The sequence below is a fragment of the Lathyrus oleraceus genome, chromosome 5 (genome assembly GCF_024323335.1).
Source record: "Lathyrus oleraceus cultivar Zhongwan6 chromosome 5, CAAS_Psat_ZW6_1.0, whole genome shotgun sequence".
In the NCBI taxonomy this organism is placed as follows: domain Eukaryota; kingdom Viridiplantae; phylum Streptophyta; class Magnoliopsida; order Fabales; family Fabaceae; genus Lathyrus; species Lathyrus oleraceus.
In genome coordinates, this window is record NC_066583.1 from 573,266,480 (window position 1) to 573,289,922 (window position 23,443).

Sequence of the window (23,443 nt, forward strand, 5' to 3'; positions counted from 1 at the left end):
ATAAAACTGATGTTTGCAAGTTTAGTTTTGAAATTTTTTTGTCTGTTGTTTTGGCACACATTTGACAATTGATTCAACAAGTTTTCCTGTAGATCCAAAATTTTATTTCGACTAATATTTTAGGCACTATGCGGTATGGAGTGTATGTCATGCTATGCAGAAATGCAACAACTATGATGAATGTATTGAATCACATATTCAATGTCAAAATCGGGGTGTGACAAAAGGTTATGCAGGTTGAAAAATGAAAAGTAAGTTTGAATTAAATGAGGCTTATGGTAGTATGTGTTATGTTGGTGAGAGGATAAGATGAAGATGAAAACGTGTAGTCTGCTTATGAGGCTCTCGACATGAAAAAATGAAGTAAAAAAACAATGGCATCTAACCTTTTCCTTTTTTTCTGTCTTTTTTGAAAATTGAGAGATGATCTATTTGATCGAAGAGGGGCCGCAGATCTTCTATTGGTTTGCTGAGTGTTTTTTCTTTCTTTTGCCATCACATTTAGCTTTTATATCATGATAGTTTGGAGTTATATTTTTACATTAGGCCAGTAATACTTTTTTTTTATATAATAAAAATGAGTTAAAAATTAAATTGAAATGAAATTCACTCTTTTTTAAATAAAACGAATAAAATCAAATTGAACGCTTCACTAATTCTATTTATTTTTTCTTGATATTTTGACTAAAAAACAAAACTAAAAGGGATTAAAATGAATAAAATCATGTGATAAAATGCGCGAAAAATATAATGAATGCATTAAAATAATCTAAGCGAACTAAAGTTCCGTAAAACAGGCAAACAAAGATCAAATCTTGCAATAAAAGTACTCGTGGGAGTTGATATTGATTTTGCATTTTCCATTCCAAATCTCTTTAAGAGTTGTTTGTTGTATTTAGCTTGATTTGTGAACGTTCCTTCTTTTATTTAATGCATTTGTAGCCTAATGAAGTATCGAAGTTCACAAAGATTTGTCATTAGCACCAAATATAAAATCATCAACGTAAATTTGAACAAGTAAAATGTTATGCTAATACTTTGATAAAAAGAATTGTATCAACCTCTTCTATTTGAAAGTTTTTTTCAAGTAGAAACTTGTTGATTAAACAATCATACAAAGAACGTACGCAAGGGTGGAGGGTGGGCTTATTTTAAACCACAACGATCTTTTTTCAACTTGAAGAGATGATTAGGAGAAGATAAGTTTTTTGAGTCCAGAGGTTGATCAACATATACTTCCTCTTGGATGTAACTTCTTAGAACATGCTCTTTACATCTATTTGGAAGTATTTAAAATTTATGATGCAATAAAAAAGGAAGAAACATTCTTATCGCTTATAATCTAGCTACAAATGTATATGTGTCGTCAAAATCTACGTCTTCCTATTGATTGTATCCTTTTACAACAAACCTTGATTTGTTTTTTTTAAATAAAGTCACTTTCATAAAGTTTGTTGCAAAAGACAGCTATTTCGTTTCAATCACAAGATTGGTCATATGTTTGGGAACAAGCTCCCAAATATTGTTTCTCTCAAATTGATTTAACGTTTCTTGTATAATAAGAGATCAATATTCATAAATGAGAGATTCATTAACTTTATTTGACTTTATTTGAGTAACAAAATCCATAAAATTACATACATGATTTATAGAGTGTCAAGTAGTTACCCTTTTTTAGATGTCTGATAATACATTTTGAGTTTGAGGTAACTTGTCGCTTTCCATTCTTTACGTAGATCTTGATGAGTTTCTTTATTGTATATTTATATTTATTTGTATATTTTTCCGTCATTTGTTTCTTTATTTTTGTCTTCATTTGGATCTTTGTCTTTGATTTCGTTTGTCTCTTTGTCTTCTAAGAGGTTTTTCTCTATAATACATGCACAATCAAATACTTCTACGTCTACTACATACTTGGAGTTAGTTTCATTAAATTTAACATGTACGAATTATTATATAGCCATTGTTAATTTGTTATTAAGATGAAAAGCTTGACTAAATGTGGAATAGCCAAGAAAAGATCTCAATTGGCTTTGGAGTCAACTTTACCAAGGTTACCCTTCCCGTTACGAAGAAAAAAACATCTTTAATTGAAAATATAAAGGTGGGAAATATTAGTCTTTGTTCCTTTATATACTTTACTAGCCATAATTTTTAGAATTAACCTTATCAAGACGTTATTCACTACACTGAGTTGTACCATGCAATGAATCCTTTGCCATCTTTCTCGGAAAAAATAGCTAATTCAAGAGTTTTATAACCTCTTGTAAGAGACATTATTTTATCCATTCATCTAGAATAAGGTTTTATATACATGGACTTATCCATGTGTTTCAACTATATCATAAAACATCTCTCAATGGTATCAACCATGAGGTTGGGATCCAACGACTATTGTATATTATATATAGCCTTGATCGTAGCTGGATGACATCAAATATTTTTTTTGGCATTTTGGAACGCTTATTAATATAGAACTTGAGGTGGATTATTATCCCATTGATACATTATTTTGATAAAATAAATTTGTAATTCATGTATGTTCGTCATTATAACTACAAGTTAAACCCGACAAGGATTAAGTTAGTATACATAGTTGATCCACTTAGGAATAAGCATTCCAGCCATATATATTTGTCCAAATTAAAGACTTTTAAAGTCACGACATATCAATTTGTCTTACTACTTAAGGACATTCCAGTCATATATATTTGTCCAAATTAAATATTAACATGATTAAGCACATCATCCGCCATTGATTACTCATCGGGGTTAGCCTTAAAAAGCATTATGCTAAGAATTCAAAAGAATGAAATATGTTTGGTGTATATGATTCAATTAAATCTCTGAAGGCTTACTTTAACACCCCAAATTCGAATAATTTATTTAATTGATTTTTTATTGCTTTATTTAATTATTTGGGTAATTTGATATACTTATAATTATTTATTTTGGTGATAGTATGTGTTATGTGATTTTGGGGGGTTTATTAGAATTTAGTGGAGCTTTATTTGGTTAAAATAATAAAATAAGAGAAATAGTGATATTGGGGAAGAAGTTATAATTATTAGAAAAATAAGGGAAAATGGTGAAAGTAGAGATGGATGGAAGGGTAAAAGTGTGAAAAGAGAGTTAATTATATTTTAGGTTAAAATAAATAGAATATGTGAGGGAAACCAAAGTTACTGATACGTAGAAGTTGTCCAAATTAAAAAGAGAGGCAAGTGTGAGAAAATGAGAACAAGGACTTGAGGGAGAAGAAGAACACCATAACCAAACTTAATTAGCTGCTGAAGATTCAAGTAATGAGGGAAACTACTCTAATATATGTGTTATTGCATGAAAGGTGTAACACCCTAAATACTGAAACTTATATAAAAAGATTTAATTGATAATTTAAGATGTCAATACGATAACCATCCAAAAACTTTCAAAAACATTTGCAACATCCAGCGAAGTTAATATAATAAAAACTTAAAAATCAAATTTCACAAATAAAATATCAGACTTTAAACCACATAATTCAACATTGACTCAAAATATGATAAAAATGCATTGTTCACGATGTTACATATCAGAGCATTTAACCGACTAAAAATGATGAAACAGTAAATAAAACAAAGATTAGCTTCAACAAGGCATCTTCCACACACAACAACAACTTTACTATTGACTATCTGCAAGATTTCCATGGTGGACAACATTAAGTAAAAGGGGTGAGAAATAAATATTGATATGAATAGTGTAAAGAATGCAAAGGTAGAAAAATGTATATCATATCATACATTCAATGCACAACCAACATCACCGTAATCTCACACATGTTCACAATAATATGCAAATATATGTAATGCAACTCACGGTACAACGTGATACTATGCATATGGTACCAACTTAACATTTGTTTCTCTCAAGAACCCCCCCCCCCTTCTGAATCCATGAGCCCCCCCTTCTGAGCTCAAAACCCCCATTATGAGCTTGGGACAAGCCACTAGTCCCCACTAGGGGTGTTCAAAACCAAACCAACCCAATAGAAAACCGCAAACCAAACCAAAACCGCAAAAAACCGCATTTGGTTCGGATGCGTTTGGGTCATTCTCTAACAAAACCGCACGGTTTGGTTTGGTTTGCGGTTTGTATTTTTCAAACCGAACTAAACCAAACCAAACCGCATTATGTTACAACTCAAAATTCAATTATCCCACATCCAATCCAAAACTCAAACTTAGTATGCCTTAACCTTATAATTAAAAACGATTTTCTCTTACTCACACTTAGGGTTTCAATTTCAACCTTCTTAAATCTCTCCTAGTAGTGTCGAACATTCTTCTCATCTTACTTACCATATACGTTTCGCCTTTTCTACTATAATATTTCCTCTCTTATGTTCTTTCTTTTTTATCTTTTATGTTACTATTTTCTCTTCCAATTACATTTTTATCGCACATTTTTTCTCAATCCCGCATCTCTTATGTTCTTTTTTTCATCTTCTCTAATCTCTCCTCTCATATGTTTTTTATGTTTTATTATAATGTCTTTGATATTATTTTATTTTACTATTATATATATGTTTTTTATTCCATTTTTATCTAATCTAATTTTGTGTATATTTAATGTGAAGTTTTTGTCTACATATGATAAGTTTTGATGTTATTTAGTAATGTATGAATGACTAAATACAAAATTATGTTGTTCTCTATAGGTGTATGTATGGCTCAATAGAAATATTATAAAAAACCGAATCAACCGAACCAATCCAAACCGCATTGGTTTGGTTTGGTTTGGTTTGGTTTTATTTCTAAAAGCCAACCGAACCAAACCGAACCGCATGCTTTTTTCTCTTGCGATTCGGATGATTTTTATCGTCAAAACCGCCCAAACCGCACCGCGAACACCCCTAGTCCCCACTCTGAACTAGTGAACATGTCTCTTTCAACAACACGACACAATGATGCATGTTCATACAAATCAAAACAACAATAATAATAATGCTTACGGACCCCCCTTCTGACCATAAACAACATGCATTGACTCACAATAGTAATCTCCCTTCTGAATTTCTATCCACCAATAATATCAACAATGCTCACCATCAATACATAATTAATCATCATATAACCATGCATTTCATAACAATATGAGTCATATTCATATCATATAACATCATCAAGCAATATAAACACATCTAATACACGTCCACACAACACTTAACCATGCTAAATCATCTTAACATGAATTCATCATTAATTCATTCGTTTGCATCAATTAATCATTTGCTCACTGTCGTTTACTATTGTGTAACAAGTAAAACTATTAATTTTCACAATTTACAACACCCATCTAGCCTCTTAATACATCATTAAGGGATAGTCATATGTGTTACCTTTCCAACACTTCAAACTGCATCTTATTTGGATTTGCGGAACTAAAGTTATGACAAAAATAGTCAAATAAAATAATAGGTTTCAATTTAGAAAATTTTCAAAATCCAACTAGCATCAATCGATTGACATCTGTGTGCAATCAATTGACATTAGTCCTCATTAAATTTTGCCTTTCCAATTTTTCATGTTTTGGCTAAGACTAATAGATTGATTCAAGTAATTAATCGATTGACATGGTTTAATTTTTCAGGTATTTCTAATTTTTCATGCGTGCAATTGATTGACACAGGATGTCAATTGATTGACATCACCCCAAATTCGAAAAATCCAAGTTTTTCACAAGTTAACTTCATCTTCCTTATTCCCTATCCCTCGTACATCACCCAATTCTCATTATAACATCCAAACACATCATATCATAAATTTAACAACATATAAGAATCTCATCACGATTAAGCATGATATAGTGCACAAATTAAACCATGAGTCATAACAATTAGACATACAATTTATTCATCACTTTCATTAAAGTCATGTTTATGTTCAAAGCTTCAAGATTCCAACAATGACATAGAATCACATACTCATAAATAGGACAATACACACACAAATTTAGTCATGGAAATTTGATATTCACACTTTCAATCATCAAATTTTCAAATCAACACATAACAACAACGATTCGTAAAAAGTTTCACACAATCCCTAAAGAGAGTAAGGGTCTCTCTTCTCTATCTTTTTATTTCAGACACCCATATAGAAGTCGTGAGTCATAACAATTAGACATATAATTTATTCATCATTTTCACTAAAGTCATGTTTATGTTCAAAGCTTTAAGATTCCAACAATGATATAGAATCATATACTCATAAATAGAACAATACACACACGAATTTAGTCACGGAAATTTGATAATCACACTTTCAATCATCAAATTTGCATATCAACACATATCAACAACGACTCGTAAAAAGTTTCACACAATCCATAAAGAGAGTAAGGGTCTCTCTTCTCTACCTTTTTATTTCAGACACCCATATAAAAGCCGTTTCTCTCCCCTTACCTCAGGTTTCTAGCTAAAATTCAGAATTGATGAAGGTTGATGGTTTGTGTTCTTCCCTTTTTAAGCCCTAGCCTCTTTTTTCTCCAAAATCTCTCACTTTAGGTATTATTTTCCTTAAGGATCCCCTAATCCCTTTTATCTCTAAAAACCTAATTTCATCTCTTAATAATTACACTAAGGCCCAACTCTTCTTATTTTTCTTATCACTTCCATTATTTCTCCTTAGTTCCTATTTCCACCCAAAACCTCTATTTTAATTTTAATTTTAACTAATTAAAAATAATTATTAATTCTAATTATTTTAATTGTTCTATCCATCCACCAAAACTCTCATTATATCCCACCATGCACCATATACACATATAACTCACAATATATTTAACTAAAATTATACCACATACTAAATAATAAAATAAAAACACAATTTATTTGATTAAATAAATTAATCAAATTTTGGGGTGTTACAAAGGGTAAAGAGGGATTTTCACCTTCTTCTAGGTTTTTCTCCATTGATGTGTTTGATGAGTTTTAGAATATAATCATGTAAAATTTATGATAATCAATGTATGTGATATGAAATTTGTGTCATGTGTGTTGCGTAATTTTATGTTTGATGAATGGATATGAATATGAATGTTATGATCACCATTGTTGTGTATTTGGTTTTATGAATAAAGTATTGAATTCATGATTAATTGATGAATTTGGATGTTAATTAATGTATATATGATGGGTTGGTTGTTGTATAATATGTGTCTATTATTTTCTGTGTGATTTGGTATTCTACGGGTCTAAATCGGATCTTCGAACGAGCTTTGCTAGTGAAAAACGCAAATTCTATTTTCTAAAACAACGTGACGATATGACAATCATGCATTTGAGGCAGCTGACTGTCGTCAACATGATGACGGGGAGACCGTCATGGTCTTCAGGCGAGATTTCTCCCGTCGATCGTCATAGGGTGACGGGTTTATGAGAGAATGGAGTTGCGGGCTAGGTGACGGTCGTCACTCAGGTGACGAGCTGGTCGTCACGACCGTCAAGGACCATTTTTGGGCATTTGATCCGGATTTCGATGTTGTTTTCTTTTGTGGTTGATGGTTGACTGTTGTTTTTTATGTATTTGATGAAATTAATTAATTAATTAAGGTGTATTATTTTGATAATGAAATGATTGAATTAACTTGCATGATTATAAGTGGTGAGTTATGATTATATTTATGAGTTGTGATGCTGCTAATATAACTATGTGTTATGAATGTAATTGTAATTGCTTGTGTTAAGGTGCGTAGTTCAGAAGTGGGGACTAGTATGGATGATGTATTGCATGTTGTTTATGGTTAGAAGTGAAACCATAAGCGTTGTTGTTGTTGCGTTACTTTGTATGTCATTAATCATTTTGTGTCAATGTGTTGAAAGAGGCGAATCACGGGTTCAGAAGTGGGGACCAGTGACTAGTCCGGAGTTCAGAAGTGGGAATCTGGTTCGAATGAAGAACCATTGTTAAGTGAACGAGATTAGTAAGAAACCTCTGATGTTCAAATTGGTACCACATGCATTGATTCAAATTATGAGATACATTGCATACATAAAGGCTATGTGAGTTGATTGTTGTGTTGTTGCGTAAATTGAATGTGCGTTGTTGTTTGCGTGATTTAAGCTAGCCTTGCATTCTTTTACATTGTTAATATATTTGAGCATATTCTCACCCCTTTGTTATTTGTTTTGTGTTGTTTTGTACATTGTGGTACAAATACTCAGGAGGAGTAAGTGTTATTGTGAGTTGGAAGAAGACTATGAAGCTCTCTTCATTTTCTTTATTATTTTATCGTTGTTTATTTTGAACTATTACTCTTATTTGTAAAATCATGGAACATGTCGCTTAAACTATTGAGTTAATGTTTGAATTTATTCAATTTCATTAGTACTTCATTTGAGGAGATAATGGAAGTTTACGTTATTTATCTTGAGTTCCGCTACGAGTTTTGAAATATTTGAAAAACATGCATGTTATGTTTGAGTAGTATCCTAAAATGATGGTTTTATTCCTTTAAATTGAGAGTCGAATTTTAATGTGTTATATTTAGGTTCTGTTTGGTTGAGGATAAATGGAAAGGAAGGGAGAAAATATTTAATGACTTATGTGTTTGGTTCAGATTTTAAGAGAGGGAGGGGTGGTAGATAGAGGAAATCAAAATCCCTCCTGAGTCACTTTCCCCTCGTTTTGGGGGATTTGGAGGGGACGAAAGGTATTTCATTTTAATTATAATTATATTTACCAATTTACCCTTATTTATTTAAATATAAATTTAACTTATTAAAATGTTAAAAGTTTTATTTTGAATAAATTTTATCTTCCTTTTATATTTCTTGTATTTTTATATCTTTATCTTATTATCATTATATGTGTTTAATTTTTTTTTTACTTTTTATATTTTAATGTTACTTTTTAATTATCGTATATTTTTGTTTATAATATTTTTTGTTAGATTTCATTGTATTTGATAATCTTTTTAAAATCATATATTATAATCATTACATTTTTATAAAATCTTTCATGATGTTCTCGGATTAAATACTTATAATTCGTCGACGAATTTGTATTTGAATTATAAACAGTAAATCAGGAGTGTTATGGTAAAATTAGAAGGATAAAAAAAAATAAAAATAAAAATACCTTTCCTCCCCTTGTGAACTAAACATATTTATAAATAAAATATCTTCTCTCTTCCCCCTTTCATATTTTGAACCAAACATGTACGAAATTAAAATATCTTCTCTCTCTTTCCCTCACCTCCCCTCTCCCCTTCCTTCGATTGAACCAAACAAACACTTATTATAGCAACAATCATTTGACTTTGAATTGCAATATCTGTCTTAACTCTAGTTCTCTTAAATTCTTTAAACGATGAAGAGAACAATAATGTCACCAAATTAACTCACTTGACCATAAACTTCATTCTATACCATAGACTTAACGATACAATTAAATTATTGAAAAACCTAATACACGATATCATGATCTCCATATCAATTTATATATAGTTTTTATTTAACAACTTAAATACTTTTCCGTTTAAACAATATATATGGTCGTTTGTTTTGGCTTTTTTTTAAAATGATTTTTATAGTGTAACATATTTTGATGTAAAAAAAATTTACAAATGATTTTTTTATAAAAACTTCAAATTATAACTTGATTTGAATAGTTATTTTAGGTATTTCATCATTTTATCAAAAAAAAATTGGATATCAAATTTTTTAAAAATCACTTAATTTTAAAACTATTTCAAATAATTTTTTCTAAAAAACATTTTTGAAATAGAACTTTTTGAAAAAACTGTGATTTTGACTATACTTTGATATTCAATATTTTAATTTATAAAACTAATCATTTAATTTATAAAAAAACAAATTAAAAGAAACTTATAATATTTTAGAAAACATTTTTCTAAAATTCATTTTCAAAAATATAAAAAAAAATCATTTTCTTAAAGCTAAAACAAATTAACCATAATCAAACTATCAAATAATAAAAAATAATAAGCATGTTACCATAATTTTTGTCGTTTTTAGTTAAGAACTTAATTATTTTTACATGTAAATAATATATAATCAAATTATCAAATATATATTATCAATAAAGTAATCAAGCATTTGACCATTATTTTTATGTAAATATTGGTGGATGTATCATCATATCATAATCATATTCATAATATACTAAAAAGAAGAAGAAAATTTGAGTCACATGTTTGTTTATTATTGCTGTATTCCTAAACAAAGAATTTATCATTTACTACACTTTTATTTGTTTGTTTTCCCGGTAACAACATCAACGAAGGACCAATCCCACTCAAAAACCCTAATTTTCCCATTTACAGTACCATACACTGATTTCAAGGTTTTCGTTTCCCTCTGCCTCACTCTAACGTATCTCATCCGCGACCGTTATAGATCAAATAGATCAATCATAGTTAAAATTTTCATTTTTTGCTTTTGCGTTTTCAGTGTATCGACAATAGTAGTAGTTCGAAGAGTTTGGGCTCACTCCTTCGACTTCAATGGCGGAGGACCACAAAGATGCGAGTGATTACAGTTCGGAGGATGAAGGAACTGAAGATTACAGACGTGGTGGATATCACGCGGTTCAGATTGGCGATACTTTCAAAAATGGGTGCTATGTGGTTCAGAGCAAGCTTGGTTGGGGGCATTTTTCCACTGTTTGGCTCGCTTGGGATACTCACAAATTGGTTTGTACCCTTTTCATTCTCTTTGTTTCCTTGGATTAAAATTTTAAGCTTTTGGTTTTTTATGATTGATAATTGAGTTTAGTGTTTTTGGATTATGAAGGGGTGTCAATGTTTCTGTGATGGAGAACTTTGACTAAAATGTATGCTTTGTTTTCTGTTTTCTATGGGTTTCTTTTCAATATTAAAAATCATCTATTTGTAACTGAAATTTATCATTCTTAATTCTCAACTAATACATAGATTAGGAAATTTTGCTGCTTGATCTTCTGTAATATTCTACTCTAGCTATTACCATTGGGTTCTAGCGCAAGTGGTTGGCAAAACTCTGAGTGTTGTAAACCCTAGGGTGCTGAGTTTTATTCTCTCAATATGTATGTGTGTTGTGTGTTCAATTCAGTAAATAAAGTTGATTTTGTAATTAGTTATTCATGCTTCTATTGCATTGATTCTCTTTATAATTTGTTAAGTTGTTGTTCATATCAAGTTTGTGTCATTTGAGTTCTTTTCATTCGACCGCTTTGTGAATATGTTTGTTGAAGCCCTAGACAACACACATGCTATGGTGTTTGTTTATATATTAACAATGAGGGCATTATTTATTATGTAGCGATATGTTGCCTTAAAAATTCAAAAGAGTGCTCAACACTACACTGAAGCGGCAATGGATGAAATAAAGATTCTCAAACAAATTGCTGAAGGGGATGTAGAGGATAAGAAATGTGTTGTGAAGCTTTTGGACCACTTTAAGCATTCAGGGCCTAATGGCCAGCATGTTTGTATGGTTTTTGAATTCCTTGGTGATAATCTTCTCACACTTATCAAGTATAGTGATTATCGAGGTGTTCCCCTTCCCATGGTTAAACAAATTTGTTATCATGTTTTGGTTGGTTTGGATTATTTGCATCGTGAGCTCTCTATAATACACACTGATTTGAAGCCCGAGAATGTCTTGATTCTCTCTCCAATAGATCCATCTAAGGATCCTAGAAAATCTGGAGTCCCACTTATCCTTCCAAAAACCAAAGACAGGACTGTGTCCAAGCATGGGACGACAAATGATAAAAGTTCGAATGGAGATCTAACCAAGAATCAGAAAAAGAAAATGCGCAAAAAGGCTAAAAAAGCAGCTCAGAAGGAAGGTCCCGAGGTAGCAGAGGAGGATTCTGAAGCACCTGAGCAAGATAGGTGTAGTAATGATGTGAAATCAAATGTCGAAAACGGCGAAGGTAAACCTAATAGTCCTGCAAGTTTAGATGAATCCGCAAAGACTTCTGAAATTCAGGATGTTCCACAAGGAAGTCAAGTTTCTAGGAGAGGTAGCCGCTCTACCAGAAAAAAGTTGCTTGCTGCTGTTGATCTCAAGTGCAAGCTGGTGGATTTCGGTAATGCTTGTTGGACGTATAAACAATTTACGAATGATATTCAGACAAGGCAGTATAGATGTCCTGAGGTTCTTCTTGGTTCCAAATACTCGACTCCAGCTGATATGTGGTCCTTTGCTTGCATTTGCTTTGAGCTTGCCACCGGTGATGTTCTTTTCGATCCTCACAGTGGTGATAACTATGACAGGGATGAGGTAACCTGTTTTGAATTTCAAAAGAATATGTTGGCTTTACTTCCTCTATACTTTTTTCTTTGTATATATATATTCTGTCTTAGGAATTTGAAATCCATGTGAAAAATAACATTTTGAGGAAATAATTTGTCGAAATGCTGCTTCTACTTTTGTGATTCAAAAGTGTGTTCAAGTTGGTAAAATTGAAAAGTTCTGTGACCAAAATAGTCTATTTGAAAAATGAATTTTATTCCAACTAAGGATTTTTATGGTATTTATGCTCGATTGCATTCAGAAAGTTGAAGTATTGGTAGAACTTTTGATATGCGATCATGCTACTAGATCACTCAGAAGGCATTTCTTCAAAGAAATGAACTCGTGTCTATACTCTAGCATTACAAAATTATTTTGGTCTAAAGATGTTCCACTGTTTTCAAATTTTAATATATTTGTTGTTTATTTTGTTGATGTTTTTAGAATTGAAGCTTCACTTGTTTAAATTTGCCGTAATTTTTATTGGGCGTACTAAAACCATACATTTTCCTTAGAAATAATGCACACCGACAAGTTTATTTTTTATACCCATTGAAAATCTGTCGATTCTTATTCTCTTGGAAAAAATGTACAAAAACCTGAAATACTGCTGTGGACTGTGGTTATTTGGACTTCAACTTTAATTGATGATTTAGTTTGATGAGATTTCTAAATTTACTCTTCAGGACCATCTGGCATTGATGATGGAGCTTCTTGGAATGATGCCTCGCAAGGTAGGCATGTTAGGTGTTATGCTGCAAAATGTCCAAGTTGTTATATCATCAATTTGCATCTTGATATCTTGATATGCACAAGGAGAAAAATATTGCGCACTATAGAGGCTTCATTATCCTGCATTCTATTCATTCACTTCATTATAGCCACCATCCATAGTCCCTATTGAATATACTCTTTTTCTGTCTATGATTCTCAATTTTGAATTTATTAGTAATTTAGTATCAACATTTTATTTGTTCCCATCCTCACAAGTTGAGCAATTACTTTGTCTAGATTGCACTTAGCGGCCGCTATTCCAGAGACTTTTTCAACAGATATGGCGATTTGAGACACATTCGTCGGTTGCGGTTCTGGCCTATCACTAAGGTGTTGACAGAGAAATATGATTTCAGTGAGCAAGATGCAAGTGACATGGCTGACTTCCTAGTTCCGTTACTCGACTTTGTTCCTGAAAAGAGGCCAACGGCTGCTCAGTGCCTCAATCATCCATGGATGAGTGCAGGTCCTCGGACTCTTGAGCCATCTTTGACTAATGTGCAACCTGATGCTATTAACGGAGAAAAGTCTCTAAAGTCTAGGGAAAAGACCGAGCATGAGGCTGTTGAAGTTGGTATGGGGAATATGGCGATTGATGGAACTCAAAAGTCACTCAAAGATTTTCAGCCCACAAAGTCATTGGAGTAGAGACAAGTTGGCTTATGTTGGTGGTTTATGCAACATGTTGCTTTTATATGGTAAGTTTTGGTGGTCCTTGGAGCATGATATTCTATTTAACTGTTATTTTATAAGTACTATGTGCAAATGAGTCATACTTAAGAGGTTGTGATTTGTGAAACCCTTCATAGGGTAGGGCAAAGGAAGCTGAATGGATGCCTGTTAGAATGGGGTTTAACCACTTCTTTCACCTCTTACAAAAGTGTGTAGAAGATAGCTTCCTTCACATTCAATAGAGAGCACATCATCATCCCGAGAATATTTTAATTTTTTGGAGAGTTTGTTTGATATTTATCTCTAGATTAGGTGTTCATCTTCCAAAATGTTATATTTTAGGAATTTGAACTGTACATTTGAATGAGTTCTTTTTTTGTATCTATATCAGATTTTGTTGCTATAGACATTACTGGGACATGTTTCTTAATTTTTAACATTTTTAATAATTTTACTTTTGGGGATTTTTTACTTAAAACTTATCTTTGGATTCATTATTCACGTTATTTTCTACAATCATAATTACTAGGTTTGTTTCACGAACAATAGGGGATGTTTTGAGTGAATTTCAAACAAATTGAGTGAATATATCTATGAAAAAAGTGTTAAAATTACACTCTATATTTTTTATACTTTAGTCAATTTGTTTATAAATAGAAAAATGAATTTGTAAACAAATGCTTTTCCAACTTTCTTGAATCTCAATTTAGTTGCTCAATCAAAAGATTGGGGTTACTAAGGTAAAAAAAAAACTCGAGTTTCTTGCGTCAAAAGTGGGTTAGGCATACTCCATTTTATGGGTTGTAAAGCTTCTAGTTGACAACTATGTTTTGAAAAAAAATCTGCCTATCAACCTCCCCTACAGATAGAATTCGAATTGGCTTGATAAAATTAGACATTTTAATTTTATGAGAATATGTAAGGAGTTATTAGTTTAATATATTTTTGCATTTTTTTAATTTTATAATTACAAAATAATTACAAGAAAAATAGACTTTATAAGTTTTATGCTAACATATAAATAGTTATTAGGTTAATATATTTTTTTGCGTTATTCAGAATTCCCGTGATCTTAAGTAGAGATTGTATGTGATTTTGACTTTGGAAAAGGGAAGTTAAATTTTAGAAGAAGCCATAGAAATATGAATGATATGACAAAAATGATTATATGAATATATTGGGAGTCTGTTTAATATATATAATAGATTTGACAATTATGTAATTACATGTCTGTCTCTGAAGATAGTGTGACATATGACTAATGTTTTAATGCACTTGCACACAACACCCAAACAACAGCAGTGAAGAGTCTTTTGATGGCTCACATAGCTTATTGTGAACTTGTGAAGCAGTGAAAATTTGTATGTATATCCCCCTCTGGAATAGGAATAAAAACTAATGCATGCTACAGCATCAATAATGTGAGTAATATCATGCATACTTCCAAATCCATTTCGGATGATTGATGATCTTCATGCACAATCCCTGCATTTATGCGTGCTTACTTTCCTTTGCATTTTAAAATAAAACCTGAAAAATGAATCAGAATCCCTTCAGGTTTGTACCACTTAATGCATATTATGGCTATATTGATATTGATGACTAAACCTCAGAAGTAGAGGTCAAAATAAGTTCGGCTGGGCCGAGCTTTCTAAAGCCCGAACATTTTTCCAAACTTAAAACTTGAATTAGAGTTCTACTTTGTAATAAGATCTTTAAATAAGTCATTCGATGATTGCTAAAAAGCTTTAAAACTCAGTATGCAGTTAACAATTTTTGTACACATCTAATCATGCATCGGCATCGAAAAGAAATTTTTCTCTAAAAATTGTAAACAAATCTTGAACACGTCCATTCATATTTCATCAACCTGTCATAGTATAAGTAAGTTTTTAAAAGTAATGTTATGATGTGTTAAGATAAAATATGTTTGGCTATGTTAACCTTGCTTATAAATGTATAGTAGTTAAAATTTTAAATTATTTACATTTATCTAAATAGGTAACAGATTTAAAAGACTTTTAGGATACCTTTAGTTTAGTCTTTTTAGCTAAATAGATTTTTAAAAAAGTCTTGGCCTAATTTATTTTGTAAGTAGGTTAGATCATTAGTCCTCAAACAGAGTTCAAAATACTTTACATATCTTGGATTAAAGATGTTTTATTAGTAGATATCATGATAATACATGTACTCAAGATCTACGAAGATAAAAAAAAATTAGAGCATTTTTGCGGGAGGAAACAGCTGAGAAGTAACAAAATTACCTATATTTGAAGTTTCACTCGATCAAAATATTTTTCTTGCTCTGAGGTAATTATACATAAGAAAGAAAACAATAATGCCACCAACAATGATCCCAGATGTAGTTAGCCAAAATGCAAACTGCATTCCATCCACAAATATAGTTAATTAAAAAGACTGATTGCCAATAACTTCCAAAAAGAACAAAGTAAGTCATACGTGGAATAAGATTTTAGACAGCAACTCACCACACGTTCCTCAAGATAGGACTTCAGGTTCATGCCAAATATACCTGAAACCATGAATATATCTTGATATAAAATCAAGTAATGTAGATAATACTCTCAAATAATAAAACAGACAGACTCGTGTATTTCACATAATTATAAATGGGTATAGCCAAAGTTCTTATTTAAACTGCATATTCCTGTCGAGATCAAATTGGCAACTCCAGATTCTAAATCTTGAAAGTGCTTCACCGAGAAGTATATTTAAGCATAATTCTGCCATAATGGTTGTAGTAGCAAATTTGCACAACAAACGATCATGTACCAAGATGATTAAATCATGCAATGTATGCTAGTAATATCTGGAAAAACTTCAGAACTACATGATCAAAAAATTATTAGATTTTAAGAAGAGCAGTTCCGGCTGTTTCTTATGCAAACCTAAACCACCAACAAAAGTTATAATTAGCCAAGTTTTAGTCCACTTCAATTCCTGGTACGTGGAACTGATTTATTACCTGAGAATATTATCTACATTAAATGCTTAATGTAGACTAGAGTGTGAACATTTAAATTAAGTTTGGTTAAAACTATGGGTGGGTTTATACAACCAACTGCACATACTGTCAAAGAACCACCTAAAACATGTACCTGCCACAAGGGCGCCAACTGCCACACAGAATGTTCCAACCTGGAGAAGCAGTTCCACTCTACTAACTTCAAGTCTTCGTGAGCTGTTGAATGAACGAAAGTTATTAGAGCAAATAAGGTTAATGAAGACAGAGAGTTATGGACATTGACAAATTTCTCTCTTGCATTGAGGTTAAAAAGCTAAGCTAATCTATGGTGTCTGATGTTTTTAATTATCCCATGTAACAATGTTGAACAAAGGACGTAAGACACTTAGATGATTCTTTTAATTTCAAGAGTGACATATATTTCATGCATTCTTAGTTGTGATTGATGTCCTTGAATGCAATATCATTTCATCCATTCTTAATTGTGATTGAAGTACTTGAAAGCAATAATATTTCAGACATTCTTAATTGTGATTCTTCAATGCAAGGTTAAATGCTTAATTTGACTTCACAATGGAACCAAGGATGTCAGTCCAAACACAATCCCACAGTTAGCAGAATGCAGCTTTTGGAGATCACTTAACTTCCTAACATCCACAATCACTTGATACAACTCTAAACCCGCCTTGGTGGAAGAGAGAAAAAAAGAAATTCAAACCTCAAACTGACACCTATAGAATCCTCCATTTCCCTTGCAGAATCAAGAAGCCTTTCAGATTGACCATGACAAGATTCACATCTGCAAGTGCATTTATACATAGAAGTCAACTTTGAGACGAAATATCATCAAAAATGTTAAAGTTATTAAAAAAGAAAAAGTAATTAGCCTTTGTCAGAATCATCAACTAATTGTCGAGTTTGAAACTTTAAGAGACTTGTTTCATAATGCAGATTCCTTTCAGAAATTGCAACATGGATAACAGAGATTTCTGGATATTAATGGTAAGTAAAAGCATAAGATTCTTGGTTTCAACATGTTTCCACCATGCTAGTGTTTTGACTACTGCCTTTTAAATTTGACATAAGAAAAGCCATGAAGGCATACAATATTGTCGTATATATGCTACAAATATCATATATACATCCTCACATGAGTACACAATAATTATTATGAAAAGTAATGCACAAGTTTAGAATGAGAATAACCTTTGGAGATAGTTTTCCAGAAGCATTTCAATTTCCTCCTCCTCCTCTACAAATCATGAGAAAAAACAAATTAGCAACTATGTTGTACTCCCTCCGTCTCATAAAAAATGTCTCTTTGCACTTTTTTCTGCCTCGAAATAAAAGTCTCTTTACAATATCAATACAATATTCATAACTTTTTTCCGCTATTATACCCTTATTTATTAACTTTCACTCTATTCAACTATTCTACTAACTATAATTAATAAGGGTATTTTAATAAATTATATATAATTAAAATTAACATATTTATTCATTTTCTTGAGAACAACGCATAGTTCAAATAAGACACTTATTATGAGACATAGGGACTAATTTGTAAAGTCATCTGCAGAATAAGAAGATCTGTATCGATGTCTCCATATTTCACAGCTTACCATCAGCAACCTGCTTTTCTAAGGGCACTGAGCATTCCACATTATTGTTTCCTTTATTAAGTGTACAGTTTCTTCCCATAATACACATCCGTCGTATTTCATTTGGGTCCTCCAGAAGGTCAAGAAGCATCTGTCGGAGAGCTCCTGCCCTCGAGCCTAACTCAACCTAGCAATTTGGCAGAAAGCAAATAAAATTAGTTGTTTTCTCCCAGAACCACAGCAGATTAGTGAGAAAAAAGTCAGAAGAAATTACCAAAGTTTGTTTGCTAATACGAAGTTGCTCCAATATGTCTCCAGTTATCCGATTTGGCAACGCCTCAAGAAGAGCTTGAACCTAGGGCCACGAGTAGGGGGAGACAAAATGGCTATCCGAATCAGGTACAGGATTCAGAGTCAGAAAAAAAGGTGAAAATATATAATCTTTTATGAACCAAGAAGGCGAATATCAATCTACTACATCAAATATTTCAGCAAGTAAGGAAGTTTCTGCCACTAGATATGTGCTATTGAAAGAGCCAGTTGAGTTCAGCTTTTCATGAAATATTACTTTTATTTTGGAAAAAGAAGACAGCTTCTATGTCAAAGCTTTAAAAAACAAATCACTTTTTACACAATCTTTAAATCAAACAAACATGCTAAATAAAATGTTAGAAACCTTCGTGAAATGTCATTTATAATACTGTTAAGATCTTATACAATGTCTGCATGAAGAAGTGGCAGGAAAACATCACACAGAAGTAGTGGCTAAAGCCCATAGTTTTTTAATCAGTTTTTGCTCCCATGCAGGTAGGGGTGGAAAAATGGGTCCGTTCTTCCGGGCATGCCCGTTTTGCCCGCATTTTTTGGCAGGGTAGGTCAAGGTTTTAGTCTCACACCTAAATCATGTCTGCCCCGCCCCGCCTCGCCTCATATTTTTACAGGCTTTTGTGGCCGCGGCCATTAACACGAACTTTGCAACTTTTAGGCTTTAGGGATGCAACGTCTGTCGAGTCCGCTCCACCCATATTTTTTAGTAGGGCGGACCAAAGTTTTAGACCAGCACCCTCTACCATGTCCGTCCCGCCCCGTTTTTTTGCAGGCCTAAACGGATGAAGGTTTAGAAACAACTGCTTGTCGAAGTCATAGGAACAAAAAAAACAGACAAACTAACACATGCGCAAAAACACACATACCACAAAGAAACAACATAAACATACTCAGTTACTCACTGTGTTTCCATACTCACACGAGGTTCTAAGTCCATCAGTCTCCGCTCCAAACGTTGTATTCTTGAAAGCAATGCTGCTTCGACAACCTGAAAGTTCAACCATGATAACTAGGGGGAAGAGTGGAAGACAGTTCACAATAGTATGCCTACGATGACAAATGAGAACAACATTACACCCATGGTAACCCACTGGTCATGAATGTTAGTATGTACTGTAATATTCAAATACCATTAGTTTCTTAAAGAGGGTATTTGCCACAGGGAACAAGACTTAAACCCAGTTGCTTGGAAATCTACTCCTCAAAAGTCATGACCAGTTTAAGTTCCTATATACTTTCTCTTCCGGCACCTGACTTTTAAGGCCACGCTTTTGTTGGCTTTCTGCATTGGAATTGTTACCATCTTTAGATCCTTCTGCCTCATCTTTTACCCTTAAGCACCATTTTGTTTGATAAAACAGTGTCATTATTTTTTTATTTTTAGACATTCACTATAACCACCAATTCTACCCTTTCCAAACCTTGGGCCACAAATATGTCCTTACGTATACTTTACTATTTCTCTTGTTTATAGTCATTCCTCAAAATAAAATTAGGAATGACAGAATTTTATATTAGTACTGCTATTATGTTGATTCATACCTGAGTGTAACTATCATATTTCAATTCTTGAAAATAAACCATATGCAAATCAGTTTTTCTTTTCTTTCTTTTATCTTATAGGACTGTAAATCACTGTATTCTCATAATGATTCTGCTATTCAGGTTTTTCAGACCTGAGTCTACCCATGAAAAATAACCAAATTCAGTTTAGTTTTCCCTTTTCTTTCTTTTGTCTCGTAAGAATATATGAATCTTAATTTGACACTGCTATTAAGTTGACTCAGGTCTGAGACTAACTATCATAATTCAGCCCTTGAAAATAAACCATATTGAAATCTTTCTTTTGTCATGTAGTACTAAAAATCACCATGTTTTCCTAATGATGTAATGTAGCAGAAAATGAGTTAGGAAACATAGCATTAGTGCACAAGACTGTGCTTGGAGTGAATATAACTATTCTATTTTTCCTCCAATTCAACAATTAGCATGTTAAATGGAGAAGAAGCAAATTCCAACAGACCTCAATTTCAAATGGCATTGATGGCCCTCCATTGTTGTTCTTGGGGTTCAACCTAGGCAGCAATGTGTCTAGAAAAGCTTGCCCACCTTTACTGGTAAAAAAATCAATAGAGATAGACGTTCAGTTTTTAGTTTGGTGTTCCTTTATCAAAGAAATAGCGACAATAATGCATCCTATAATATATGAATTATTTAAGATTAAAACAATACCGATTATAGTCAAATATAAGCACACAATCTTGCATTGCTATTGCTCGTAGCGAACCCAGGTTTAGAAGTATAGCATACTCACGGACCTAATACAAAACAATGAGATTTAATTGTTAGGGACAGAACTTGATATTGATGTTGTGTATTCCCCTATGCCACATATGGTGTAAACTTTTTGAAACAAAACGAATGAGCATGTGTGTGGAGTAGATTAACTTTTATGAGTGTGTATCTATTGATTAACTTTTTATTAGCAACAAAAGCATAAGATAGGATGTAGTTCAATAACAAACATATGTTAAGTAAAGTTACCCATACTTTATAATAATAATACTACAAAGAGCACTCCATGGACATCTTCACGAAACTTAAGTGAGTATTTACAAGTACCACAAGGTATTAAGTAATGATAGAGGAGGAAAATGTTATACCAGCAAAGAAGGCATTGAATTTGTCAAAAACAGTGATGGATCCACACTTCTGACATCCCGGGGACGAAGGCCTGAATAAATAAACGTTCACCATAAAAAAAAAAACTACTTGGCTAGTTTGAACTTGAACCTATTTTAAGTGAAAGAAGCATAGCATGATTACATGAATGAATAATGGAACAAGATAAAATACTAGCTCAATTATTATCAATTGATTTAACTCACCACTCGACTTCAATAATTGTCTCCTGTTGATTTTTCTAGTCGATACTGCCCCGTCTGATTTCACTTCTACAACCTTCACAAATACAGAAATAGAGAGAAAACAGAGTAAGAAAAGCAAAATTAGTAACACTAGAGAAGCTGCAGCAAAATTTAAGAAAGCTTCCTAGGGTTTTAGTTCATTGAATTAGTAATAAAAAATTGCCTAAAATCCACAACATAATTTCTAAACTAAGAATAATCATTAAAGATAGATCGAGAGAGAAAAAGGAGGTGAACAGAACGAACTTCATAAACAGGTTCTCGAATTCCGAGAGAAGGAGAATCGCCGGAAGAGGTAGTTGCAATCCTCTGAGGCTCAATAGAAGGAGTTTGCCTCAGAGCCGGAGCATTCGAATCATCCAAATCTTCATCGGCGTCAGATGCGACGGATTCCGCCTCGCTCCACTGCTTCTCCTCCGTGGATCTACTGCATTTCACCGGCTTCAGAGCCGACGGTGACGTAACAGAGATCTTTCTCCGGCGAAGAAGAGTGAGAGAATCATGACTCCGTGTTTCAAGAGAACGGAATTCGGTAAGGTCGGAGAAGATGACGTAGTTGGTGCGCGAGAGTAAAGGTTGAAAACGAAGGTGCGTCGAAGTTGAAGTTAAAGTTAAAGCCATGTTAATTTAGTTCAGAAGAGACTACGGCGACGGTTACGGTGGTTATGCATGCCGGTAACAGAATGAGGTAGTTGGAGCTGTGTTTCACTCTGCGTAACGATTAAAACGAAACAGATTAATAGTTTATTCGAATTTGGATATTTTATTGTTATTTGATGATTTTTATTTACTACTATACTCCTAAATCCTAATAATTTAATGTTTTTTTTAAATTTTACATTACAGTATCTTTGTTCGGGTGAAGTTGATGGGACCGGTGAGAGGATAGGATAATAAGCAGAAAAAGGCAAAAAGTGGAAGATTTATGTATATTTTTCTATTGGGCAATATTATATGTGGCTGATATTTGGCTACAAATTAAAATTACAGGTGAGGATGTGACTCAAATCGTAACATATCTCGTGCAAGAACACGGGAAGAGAAGTGAGTCCTCTTCTGGTTTTAACACCGGTAACTAGTCCGTCCGTACGAACTTGCGTCATGCCGCTCTTAATTTAGTTTTAAATGTTGTGATTAAAAGATGTTAGAAAAGGGATCAAGGGTGGTGTACCTAGGCATAAGATACGAGTTTGGCAAGATACGAGTTTGAAACGCATATTTGTTTATAAACTATTATAAAAATTAAAAGTTGAATAAAAGAATAAATTTAAAAATAATAGTAAATTTAAATTAAAATATTAATAAAAGTATAATATGAAATGTAAACAGTAATATTATGAATAATATGATAAAAAAAATAATGAAACTTGTATGCGATAAATCAATTTATTTTAATTTTTTTTATAAATAAGATAATGATTTTATAAAAGTGAAAACAATTTTAAAATATACACTCAATCTTTTTAAATAATTTCTCTTAATCTTGTTTATATATTTAAAAAATATGGTCCATAAATTTCTATTATTCAATATTTGTATCAGTAAAGTTGTTTTCGATTATGATAGTAGTATTTTTTTTCGTATATACAATATTTTAATCAATAATGTATTTTTTTCCATATATAAATATTATTTTTGTTTTGATATTATTTATAAAAATATTTTAATCAATAGTAATGTTATTTCCGTATATAAATATATTCGAATCAATAATGTATTTTATTATTATTATTTTGAAAATATTTATAAAATCATTTAAATCAATAATAAAATTGTTCATGTTTATAGCAAAAATAAATTATTTGTATAAATTTATTTCCCATATAAATTTATTTGTATGGTACACATAGATAAAGATGATTGAGTA

The 23,443-nt window shown here is 32.1% G+C and overlaps 2 protein-coding genes across 5 annotated transcripts; one reads left to right on the top strand and one right to left on the bottom strand.

Annotated features, from left to right (window-relative positions):
- The first annotated feature begins 10,174 nt into the window (after window positions 1–10,174).
- LOC127086563 (uncharacterized) lies at window positions 10,175–14,165 on the top strand. Of its 3 annotated transcripts, XR_007789510.1 has the most exons (6): window positions 10,176–10,352; window positions 10,460–10,701; window positions 11,309–12,277; window positions 12,976–13,023; window positions 13,301–13,761; window positions 13,873–14,165. XR_007789510.1 is itself a non-coding variant. In XM_051027340.1 (5 exons), the coding sequence occupies exons 2-5, from the start codon at window positions 10,513–10,515 to the stop codon at window positions 13,709–13,711; spliced, it is 1,617 nt and encodes a 538-aa protein (XP_050883297.1). In that variant the 5' UTR covers window positions 10,176–10,352; window positions 10,460–10,512; the 3' UTR covers window positions 13,712–14,165. The 3 variants fall into 3 exon arrangements, 2 of the variants coding, with proteins under 2 accessions (XP_050883298.1, XP_050883297.1); XM_051027340.1 differs by having other exon boundaries at window positions 13,301–14,165; XM_051027341.1 differs by having other exon boundaries at window positions 10,175–10,701; window positions 13,301–14,165.
- A 734-nt stretch (window positions 14,166–14,899) lies between these two features.
- Window positions 14,900–22,387, bottom strand: LOC127086564 (magnesium transporter MRS2-11, chloroplastic). Of its 2 annotated transcripts, XM_051027343.1 has the most exons (14): window positions 21,823–22,381; window positions 21,538–21,610; window positions 21,313–21,383; window positions 20,882–20,967; window positions 20,673–20,763; window positions 19,569–19,637; window positions 18,597–18,677; window positions 18,344–18,509; window positions 17,928–17,973; window positions 17,440–17,520; window positions 16,855–16,937; window positions 16,225–16,268; window positions 16,000–16,117; window positions 14,900–15,265 (listed from the first exon to the last, which is right to left on the bottom strand). In XM_051027343.1, the coding sequence occupies exons 1-13, from the start codon at window positions 22,195–22,197 to the stop codon at window positions 16,022–16,024; spliced, it is 1,362 nt and encodes a 453-aa protein (XP_050883300.1). In that variant the 5' UTR covers window positions 22,198–22,381; the 3' UTR covers window positions 14,900–15,265; window positions 16,000–16,021. The 2 variants fall into 2 exon arrangements, with proteins under 2 accessions (XP_050883300.1, XP_050883301.1); XM_051027344.1 differs by lacking the exon at window positions 19,569–19,637 and having other exon boundaries at window positions 21,823–22,387.
- Between the last annotated feature and the right edge of the window lie 1,056 nt (window positions 22,388–23,443).